Source organism: Acyrthosiphon pisum, chromosome X, assembly GCF_005508785.2.
Source record: "Acyrthosiphon pisum isolate AL4f chromosome X, pea_aphid_22Mar2018_4r6ur, whole genome shotgun sequence".
In the NCBI taxonomy this organism is placed as follows: domain Eukaryota; kingdom Metazoa; phylum Arthropoda; class Insecta; order Hemiptera; family Aphididae; genus Acyrthosiphon; species Acyrthosiphon pisum.
Window position 1 is genome coordinate 2,065,333 of NC_042493.1, and position 10,863 is coordinate 2,076,195.

The 10,863-nt window shown below is 27.9% G+C and overlaps 1 protein-coding gene across 2 annotated transcripts in view; it reads left to right on the forward strand.

The window, feature by feature from the left end:
- Positions 1 to 10,863, forward strand: part of LOC100168221 (probable phosphorylase b kinase regulatory subunit beta) — a gene marked incomplete at its 3' end in the record, with an annotated part of 115,215 nt that overhangs the window by 76,619 nt on the left and 27,733 nt on the right. For both annotated transcript variants that reach the window (XM_029485841.1, XM_029485842.1), the window contains 4 exon segments: positions 1,891 to 2,006; positions 2,068 to 2,213; positions 3,725 to 3,857; positions 7,881 to 8,023. In XM_029485841.1, coding sequence (XP_029341701.1) covers positions 1,891 to 2,006; positions 2,068 to 2,213; positions 3,725 to 3,857; positions 7,881 to 8,023 — 538 coding nt within the window.

Below are 10,863 nucleotides of genomic sequence, written 5' to 3' on the forward strand. Positions count from 1 at the left end.
AGTAATTAGACAGGAAAATAAAATGGAAATTTTTAAAAACCGTTCCAAAAACCAAAACCGAAAATTTTCTAAAACCATTCTTTAAACCGATAAAATATTTGAAAAACCTTTTTTAAAACCGAAACCAAAACCAAAAAATTTAAAAAACCGGTCTTAAAACCTAAACCAAAACCAGAAAATTTAGAAAACCGTTCTCAAGAACTAAAACCGTAACCGTTAAAATTTGAAAGGGTTTCGATCCCTGATTTTTACCGAACGAAAAGTTGATTATTGACAATTTATAGTTAAATAAATACTAAAAATCTAGAACTTCTTTTAAGTACCTATAAATAGCTAAAAAAAAATTAATTAATTTTTATAACATCTTGGTGTATTTAAAATACCAATATAAACGATTGGTCAAATTGTCATGTTTCCACAGTTATATTTTTAGAGTAACAATAAAAATTAAAATCAAAGACTGGTTTTGCGTATAAAATCTATATTCTATAATATCTCCATTTTACCTAATTTTTTTTCCCCAACGCTTTTGGAACACATTTTTTACTTTTGTGTTTTCAAAGTATCAAATAGATACTGCTCCAAAAGGCAAAAGGAGATAACAGACAAAAAAAAACACACCATTGTAAAATGTATATGTACATTTTTTCGCTTCGTTCAGAATCTAATATCGAATTATATTATAATAAGAGGAAGTTTGTAATAAACTTTTTAACTTTAAATGTTGGTCACCTTAGATATTGAATAGTGTTGCGGGGTACATACAATAATAGTATGTGCGACCGGTAACGAAGCGTTTACACGCACCTTCTCACAAACCGACCGACCTGTGTAACTTGTGTGTAGTGGTGTTATAGCTCAGCTAGTATTGGTTGGGTTCACCGTGCAAATACTAGTGAGCTGTGTGGTGTGGAGATGTGTAGGTGTGTATATATGTTTTGTGTGTGTACTTAAAGAATAAAATGTCAACGCGTATTTTCAATATTAAAACAATATAGGTACTATAATTATGCTTCAATAAATTATATTTAAATAATACACAATATACAAATTTAATATGGCCTTTTTTGGCCCAACAGACACAATAATATAATAATTGTAAATAACAAGTTATTTGAGCCGCTAAGAATAATAAATATGGTTTAATAGTATAAATATGATGCAGCTATTAGGGCTGATAACAATATAATAATAAGTGTATTACTCACAATATTTTCGGTGCACGGCTGGCCAGCTGCTAGGTACCTATCCTATATAATAATATAAAGTTCACAACTTGCGAAATATAAATAACACTAAAAATACTAATATAATAAAAAATAATAAACAGTGGCGATATGCCGCACAAGATATAAAACAATATAAAATAATATGCCCAGCGATTTGCGAGCACCAACACTAATAATGGCGATTCGAGCTCACAATATTATAATATGATCGGTATTAAAGGCGATTCGCGCCTACAATATGTACAATATTATATTTTTGATATACACAAAGCGACCGGCACACGATTAATAATTATTGCGCTCTCAGTTGGCACCGGTGCGTGACTGAACTGGATAACTTTCGGCGGCCGTGCTAATCTTCCACGTCGCGACCGATCACGCATAATCTACATATTATTATTATATAATTCACAAGATAACATAAATACAATACAAAAATAAGCCAATAATATAATATATAGACAACCAAGTATGTAATGTTCGTGTTAGTGTGGGTCGGTGGCGGTGGAATCTTTATAATCAACTATTGGGAGCACGGCGGTGACGGCACGCGACAAATAGGCCTCATCAAATCCAACACTCATCAAAGTTCAACATCCTTACACTAATGTTAGAATAATGTTTAATATTGTGTGTTTTGATTATTGTTTACGCAATTCAGAGATCCGCAGTTTGAAGAGATGTTGGATTTATTCGCAATGTTAAAAAAAGGCCACTGCGATGGCATCAAAGTGAGGATTGGAAGATTACAAAATTTACTATCTTCTTCGTGCATGGGTATGTCTATAACATATATTTTATATATATTTGATGATTATATAATGTTGTTACATTAAAGAACATTTGGATTTCGTGAATAATATTGGTGCCCAAGATTTTGAATTTCAACCTTTCAAACAATTGGAGTATGATTACAGCGGTTATCAGAGTTTGACAGATGTACCCAAAGCTGTGGTTTATTCGGAAGATATTATAAACGTGCAGGTAATTTACTTTATATTTTACTGAGTAAATTTGTTTTTCATATTTTGTATTTAAAACTTACTAATCGTATTATTCTAATTTTATCACGGATATATTTTCCTTGTATAACCTACGGAATTTATAATTCTATATGTTGGTACTGATAATTTTGTATATTATATGTTTTCTACGATAAGTTTTTTACGATATATTGATTTTCAAGCGAGTTATGAGTATGTAAAATATTATCATTTGAAAATGCTCATAATTGTGTAAGACGGGACAACATATTATGGAGGTGCAACGTGCTCTTCTTAATCTTAATCTTAACATAGTATAAAATAAAGTCCCGCTGTCTGTCTGTATGCTTAGATCTTTAAAACTACGCAACGGATTTTGATGCGGTTTTTTTTAATTAATAGAGTGATTCAAGGGGCAGGTTTAGATTCACAATAAGACCCGGTAGGTCCAATCCGAGAAGGTGTTCAAACATGAATTTTAATTTACGATTGAAATTTCTGTTTCTAATTGGTTGCTATTGGTTATTTACTATTGGATATAGTCGGATTGACTACCAGGATGTCTGAGTTGCACTTACTGCAACGAGTTACACCCAAAAGTAGTTGAACAATCACAATTTCTTAAGAGTTATTTTTATTAACTATGCACGGCTGCGATAGAAAAACAGGTTTTGACCTATGGTGCGGTACATTCGATAACACACTGTGGGTGGGTATGAACACCGAGTTTCGAAGGCTACCGTTGTTTACAGGTGTAGCACATGACGAAAAACATGGTTTCGAATTTCAAGGAAAAATTAAATTGTAAAATTTGTATAGGAGAATTTTTTCTAGAATCGTTAAAATCCCGATTTTTGATTTCGTATTCTAATCGTCCAATATCGCATGGTAAATATACAATTTTATTTTTAATTTTTATTGATTAATTGTTTGACTAATTAATACAAATTTTGAAAATGGAGCTTTTTATGTTTTTAAAGAAATTCTCCTATACAACTTTTATAACAGCTATTTTTACTGTAAACCACTTCAATAAGCTGTATTACTTGAACTACAAAACCATGTTTTTATGCCATATTTTGTTCACTAGTGTGCCCACTTTCGCGTCATTTAAATAATATGCCCCAGTTAAGTCGTTTGATGAGGAAACAAGTTTTAGTCAATATAAAACCATTCTCGTTCCTTTCTCCGGTCATACGTATTTGAACATTTGAAACAACATAATAATAATAATTAATAATTACTAATTAGCTTTTGATTTGTATGGAAACATTTTTTTTTTTTTTGTATATTTTTGTAAATAAAATAATGTTTTACAATGTTTTATTGCATGTAAATTCCAGCCCTACTAATATTAAAAACATTTGTAGTTGCCGTTTAATGGAATTGTACATATTAAATTCTACTGAATTGTACCATTATATTGCATATTTACATTAGGTACATATTATAGCAAGCAATTGAACGTGTATTATTATACAATTATACCGTACTAATTTTACGTCGTTATAGACCTATCAGCACAAGAGTACTAACGAAATTATTCAGACCATAAATGATGGAGTTGGATTATTTTCGCAAGCTCAGCTGTATGGATTGTTGTTAAAAAAAGAAGGCATTGAAAAGAAAGTTAACGGATACACAAGTAAGATTATGCGATATTACCTATACTGTTGAGTAGGCCTTGAGGGTATCGGTTACAAAAATAGGCTGGGCATTAACAATTTAAAAAGTTAAGTTAAGTTGCTTTTAACTAAGTTACATAACGAGTTAATTTTTTTTAAAAGTAACTTCTAAGTTAATGAGGTAATTATTTTCCATGTAATGCAGTAGCTGATGAGTTATGTTATTCATTTTATTGTCACTCTAACTTATGTTTTTTTCTAAAACCACAGATTTAGAATAATTTGAAAGGGTGGGAATTAACAAGATAAAAAATTAAATTACCAGTTCACTGTTTTAATGAACTTAGCTTTAACTGAACTCATTTACATCTACGTTAACTTAAAATAATTTTTTTTTCTTAACGTCTTCAATCGTTTGATTGGTTTGCTGCAGTTCTTCATGCATCCATATCGTTACTTAGTTCCTTTAATTTCTTATAACTATTCTTCCCCATGTCAATCATGATTTGCTTCATGTACTACATCCTTGGTCTTCATCTTTCGATTGGCCTTCAACGTCGCCTTCTATGACGCTTTTCGATAGACTATCATGACATAGTAGATGTCCTATCATTTTAGCTCTTATAACTTTTATGGTATACCAATACTATAGTATAGGTACTCTCTTTTCCTTTATTCTATTTAGTAATGCTTCATTCTATCAATCCATTTAATAAAATCAACTTATCTTATTTTTAATAATAGGTATTAAAAATTAAGTTAATTTTTAATTTCCAGAAGTTATTTTATTTAATCCATTATATACATAAGTTATAAGTTCGTAAGATATAGAAAATATAATATTAGAAAAAAAATATTTTACGAAATATTTCATATTAATTAGGTATTAATTAGGTACTAATTAATAATAATATAGGGATAACGGGTGAGGGTTGTCTGGCCAAAAGTCTAGTGACGAAAAAAATTGACGTACATGTCCCCACCACATTTTCATTTTTCAACTTTTTCCAACGCCAATATTTAGTGCTCCATTCCTGCCAATTCCCGCCATCACTTCCGGAATTCCTGCTTGAAAACACGCCCCGCAAAATATAAAAAAAACCCTTGGTGGGGCGGAGGAAACGTTTCTCCAGTCCCATCCAAAGTCGGGAATGGACTTTAGATAAAATATAAGATAACCTCTTTTAATCTAGATAGAAATAGATAACTATACACTTTTTAGTTATATCGAAAATTAATAAAAATTAATTATAAAAATGTATTTGAAAAAATTAATACAAATTACTCGGAGATAAAAAAATCTATATAATATGATAAAAATCAGTAGGTATTTAAAAAAATAATTTATATTTTTGATAAGAAACCTATATAGATTTATAAAATCGAATCAATTTTAAAGGCATATTTGATAAAATTAGTATTTATAAAAAATCTATCTGATAAAAAAACAGTATTTAATTAAAAAAACCTATATTTGATAAAAAATCCGTATTTAATGATAAAATCTATATTTGATATAACATATATTCAAAAAAATATATATTCTATTAATAGTGTATATCTGATATTTTTAATTTATATTAAAAATAAATATAAATTGTTTTATCAAATATAAGTGTTTTTTTAATAAATTAATATGATAAAAATCAGTATTTAAAAAAATAATTTATATTTGATAAAAAACCTATATAGATTTATAAAATAGAATCAATTTTAAAGGTATATTTGATAAAAATTAGTGTTTAAAAAAATCCATATTAAATTAAGATGATAAAAAATCAGTATTTAATTAAGAAAATGTACATTTATTGAAAAATGTAATTTGTTAAAAAAATCAATATTAAATATAATATAGTAGATAAAAATCAGTATTTAAAAAAAATATTTATATTTGATAAAAAACCTATATAGATTTATAAAATAAAATAAAATCAATTATAAAGGTATATTTGATAAAAAATCAGTATTTATAAAAAAAAAAACTATTTGATAAACCAATTTATTTTCAAAAAACAAATGTACATTAATATAAATAATAGTCTTTAATAAAAAAAAATATATATATTTGATAAAAAAAAAAATTAATTCCTTAAAAAATCAATATTAAATATGTATCTGATAAAAATGCAGTATTATGAATGAATTTTAGTATTAAATATGATGAAAATTAGTATTTATAATAAATCTATAATTGATAAAAAAAATCAGTATTCAATTTAAAAAATCTATATTTAATAAAAAATCCGTATTCAATGATAAAATCTGTATTTGATAAAACATATATTCAAAAAAATCTAAATTTATATAAAAAACACTTATATTTGATAAAACAATTTATATTTATTTTTTAATATAAATTAAAAATATCAAATATACACTTCATTGAATACAGATTTTTTTGAATATATGTTTTATCAAATACAGATTTTATCATTAAATACGGATTTTTTATTAAATATAGTTTTGTTAAATTAAATACTGATTTTTTTTATCAGATATAGATTTTTTATAAATACTAATTTTTATCAAATATACCTTTAAAATTGACTCTATTTTATAAATCTATATAGGTTTTTATCAAATATTGATTTTTTTAAATATAAATTAATTTTATCACACATTTTTTTTATAAATACTGATTTTTTTTAACGAATCGTTATAGATTTTTTATCAAATATAAATTATTTTTTTAACCATGATTTTTGATATACTAGAATTAATATTGATTTTTTATCAAATATAGATTTTTTTATCTCTGGAATGGAAATAATGGCATTGGAAAAAGTTGAAAAAGTCAATTTCCGACCATGGATGGGGCGAGAGACACATGTCCCCAGTCCCACCCATAGTTTTTTGGATTTTTCGGGGGCGGGAATTGAGCAGGAATTCCGGAAGTGGTGGCAGGAATCGGCAGGAATTGAGCACTAAATATTGGCGTTGAAAAAAGTTGAAAAATGAAAATGGGTGGGGGTAGGTACGTAAAAAAGTGATCGAAAAGTGATCTGGTCGAATGCATTTTTGATTGAAAAATATATTATTGAAAATTCAAATGATCGAAATGTTCTGTAATCGAAATAATTTATGGTCGAAAAATATATATTTAGAGTTAAGTAAGATTTTATAACGTAAAAAAAAGTTGTTATAAAATATTAAAATAATTGGTAGGTATTATTATAGATAATAGTATAACTTATAAGTATTAGTATAAATAATATAATATAATAAATAATTAAAATGTTTATTTGTGAGCCATTCCTCTTGAATACTCTAATAAATAACCGGGATCAGCTAAGAATCTTTGTTGCACTTCTTTTAAACGTATATCTATTGTGGGATTGTACTTGAATTTTCATTTTTTTATTACTACGTCCATAAAGTAAAATCTCAATTATTACTTCAGTTTCGTTCTGAGTAGATTGTAAGGTTTTGATTAATTTACGCAGTCCTACGATAAACAATAATAAAATTAATGATTTAAATTATGATAAATAATAATATCGATTTCAGACAAACCTGAATGTGGCATTGTGGCAATATTAATCTATTTAATATTCTATGCTAGGATTCTGCCGTACTTGTCATCCTGAGCAATCCTGATGATAACCTTTCAGCTACAGAATCTGTACAGAAACTACACATCTGCTTTCCGTGCTTAAGCTTTCACGGGCGTTAATAACTTATAAATAAATAAATATATCTTATAAATACATAATTTGAGTATGTTATAACTACTCATTCATTCCTAATTAAATCTGATTACTTTTTAATGATTTTTACTCAAAGCCTATCACTAATATAGCATCGTTAGACTCAAGGTTTAGTTTTAAAATGTTTTCCTTTAAATTGTCTTCCACCTGCACACGGGCCACTCCACGTTGCTTATCCGCTTACATGATTATACTATTGAAGAAAGTTCATTACACATAGGTAGTTAAAATGTATGAATACGCAAACAAGTTTAAGTGATAGCGATCGCGATTGTTTTCCGTTTCTTTTCCCGTCCATTTCAACACAGTTCTGATGATATATTTTTCTGTTTTCAGTCGGACACCATCTAACGAATTTATACCACAGCGCTGGTTGTTTACACTACTGGATCGCCGTACGATACTGCAGCAGCCTGTTGCGACACGCCGTCGACAGCATCAGTCCATTTATAACGACCGTTTTGGTCAACGGAAAACAAGTAGATATAATTACCTACATAATATATATATATATATTTGTATATTACTAGCTGATCCCGTGAACTTTGTTGCCCGTTAAATGTATCGACTCTATATGACTCAAACTTTGTGCAATTCGTTATTTAATATCCCGTGTATGGTGTTCAAAATGTATCTTAACTTTTCCGTTGCCCCTAATAAAAATTCTGATTCGCAGCAGTACATTATAAAGTAGGCAATCTATCTGCGGTAGATCGCGGACCTCGTGTTTGTACGTAAGTGTATGATTTAACTCTAAAGTATCAATTATATACCAAGTTTGTCGTTTTTACTTAATTCCACCTACGGTAGTTTAATATTGAACTGTATATAATATGTAATCAATTCGTACAAAATCCTATCCTAACTTAACCGTACTAAAATTCGGTTAAAAAAAAAAAAAAAACTTGACCCTTTATCTAATTATCAGATATTCTTGTATATATTATATTATATTATACGTATATTGACAAAAGATAATAATACAAATCAACAAACATGATTAACCAATAGCAACCAATATATTAAACACCGGAGGATTTTCCTATAAGTTTTACTTTCATATAAACCTTTTCCGTGAGATACTCTTTAGTTTGAAAATAAATCAAGAAGATCTGATAAGTAGTTCCAGAGTTTAGCCTGTACAGAGATTTTCATTTCACATTTTTATAGTTAGATATTATATAATAATTTATATTTAAAAAGTAAAGCAAATGGTTTTTTTTTTTATTATTATTATTACTTACTACTTACTCTACTAAACTTTACTTAAAAGCCCATCATTGCTTATTTATATAAGATTTGTGATTATACGGTTTGTTAAAAAAAAGTATTTTTTTCCTCTTATTTTTACAAATGTTTTAATTACATAATAATTTGTATATTTTCTTTCATTGTATTTTACTTAAACTTATATACCCCCCAAAACAAGCTTATGCTTAAAGGGGAGTTGCAAACTTGTGTTCTACATTTCTTTGCATATATAAGTGTAAATTTATATTGTTTTTGCTAAAAACAAATTATTATTATTATTATTATTTGACGCATAATAATAATACTGATTGAATATGTATATGTACAATAACAAATAGTCGATGTATATAATAAATGGTTTGTTTGTTCTCATGGCAATGAATTAAAACGATTCACTATAATTCTAGCTTGAAATTTATTGAGCTAATCATTTTATACGAGGTCACTCTTGGCAACCATTTATAAACAAAAATTTCCATCCGAAATCTCAACACTCCCGTTTGAGCATCTACCGGGGTTGGTTCTCTCCCTTTTTAAATTAGCCTATCTTTTAAGTTGGACCTAATTACATACAGTGTAAAAATGTCATCAAGATCGGTCCAGTAGTTTCGGAGTTTATCCCGGACAAACACGTGACACAATATTTTTATATATAACTAGCTGACCCTGTGCACTTTGTTGCCAATATGACAACCCTTTAAAAAATTGTGATTGTTCAAATCATTTTAGATGTAACTCGTAGTAGTAGATGCAATTCAGCCATCCTGGTGGGCAATCCAACTATCGTGGACATTGTGCGACAGCATATCAAGTAGACATGTAAATCTAATATATAAAAATGTCGTGCCACAGTGTTTGTTATTGAACTCCTCACAAACGGCTTGACCGAGACTAATTAATAATTTTCTAATTATTAATAGGTATATAAATCTCTAATGAAATAAATCAAGTATGATAGAGAAAACGGAATAAACATCTACCAGACCTAATGGAATACTTTCGGTTACCAATTGCTTCTCATGCATTTTCTAAATGTAGGTACTGTTGATAAAGAACCACTTTTGAAATTAAATAATAATTGTAACTATATAATATTTGTATACATTCGATTTTCTCATGTTTTCAAAATATATTATGTTGGTAGGTAGAAAATATTTAGATAAAGCTTATGCTGTTCATACAGTCCTTGGTAATGAGTTAGAAGCACCAAATTTTACTTGTTGCAGTATGTTTTAGTTATGAGCAAAAGAGCCAAACACCATCTACCTCTTTTTTTTAACATAATCACAAATCAGTGGAAAACTATACCAATATTTATACCACTAAATAGTTATAGTGAAACATTTTTACTCGATGATGGTTTGAGTCAAAATTTGACTGAATTTAAAAAAATATTGAGAATTACTCTTTATACCACCATCATCGAGTAAATAAGTTTCACCATAACTATTTAATGATATAAATATTGGTATAGTTTTCCATCTAACAAGATACTGAAGTTTAAAATCGAAGCATTATTTTGACTTCTTATCGTTTACACACACAAAAATTAAAATTAAAATTAAAAAAAAAACACACATCATTGTGAAATCAATACATTCATCGTTTCACTCAGAATCTAAAATGTGAAATGAAAACAGGCTAAACTACTTATCAGATCTTCTTGATTTTTTTTTTTTAAACGAAATAGTATTACACGGAAAAGGTTTATATGAAAGACAATTTAGGAAAATCCACCGGTTTATAATATATTGGTTGCTATTTGTTAGTCATGTTTGTTGATTTGTATTATTATCTTTTGTCAATATACTTATATATATAATATTATGTACAAGAATATCTTATAAGGGTTAAATTTGTTTTTTTTTATTCTATGGACTTTAGTACGGTTAGGTTACTATAGGATTTTGTATAAATTGATTATATTAATCTACTGTAGGTGGAATTAATTAAAAACGACAAACTTGGTATAACTTTGGTACTTTAGAGTTAAATCATACACTTACGTACAAACGGCACGGTGTCCGCGATCTACCGCAGGTAGATTGCCTACTTGATAATGTACTGC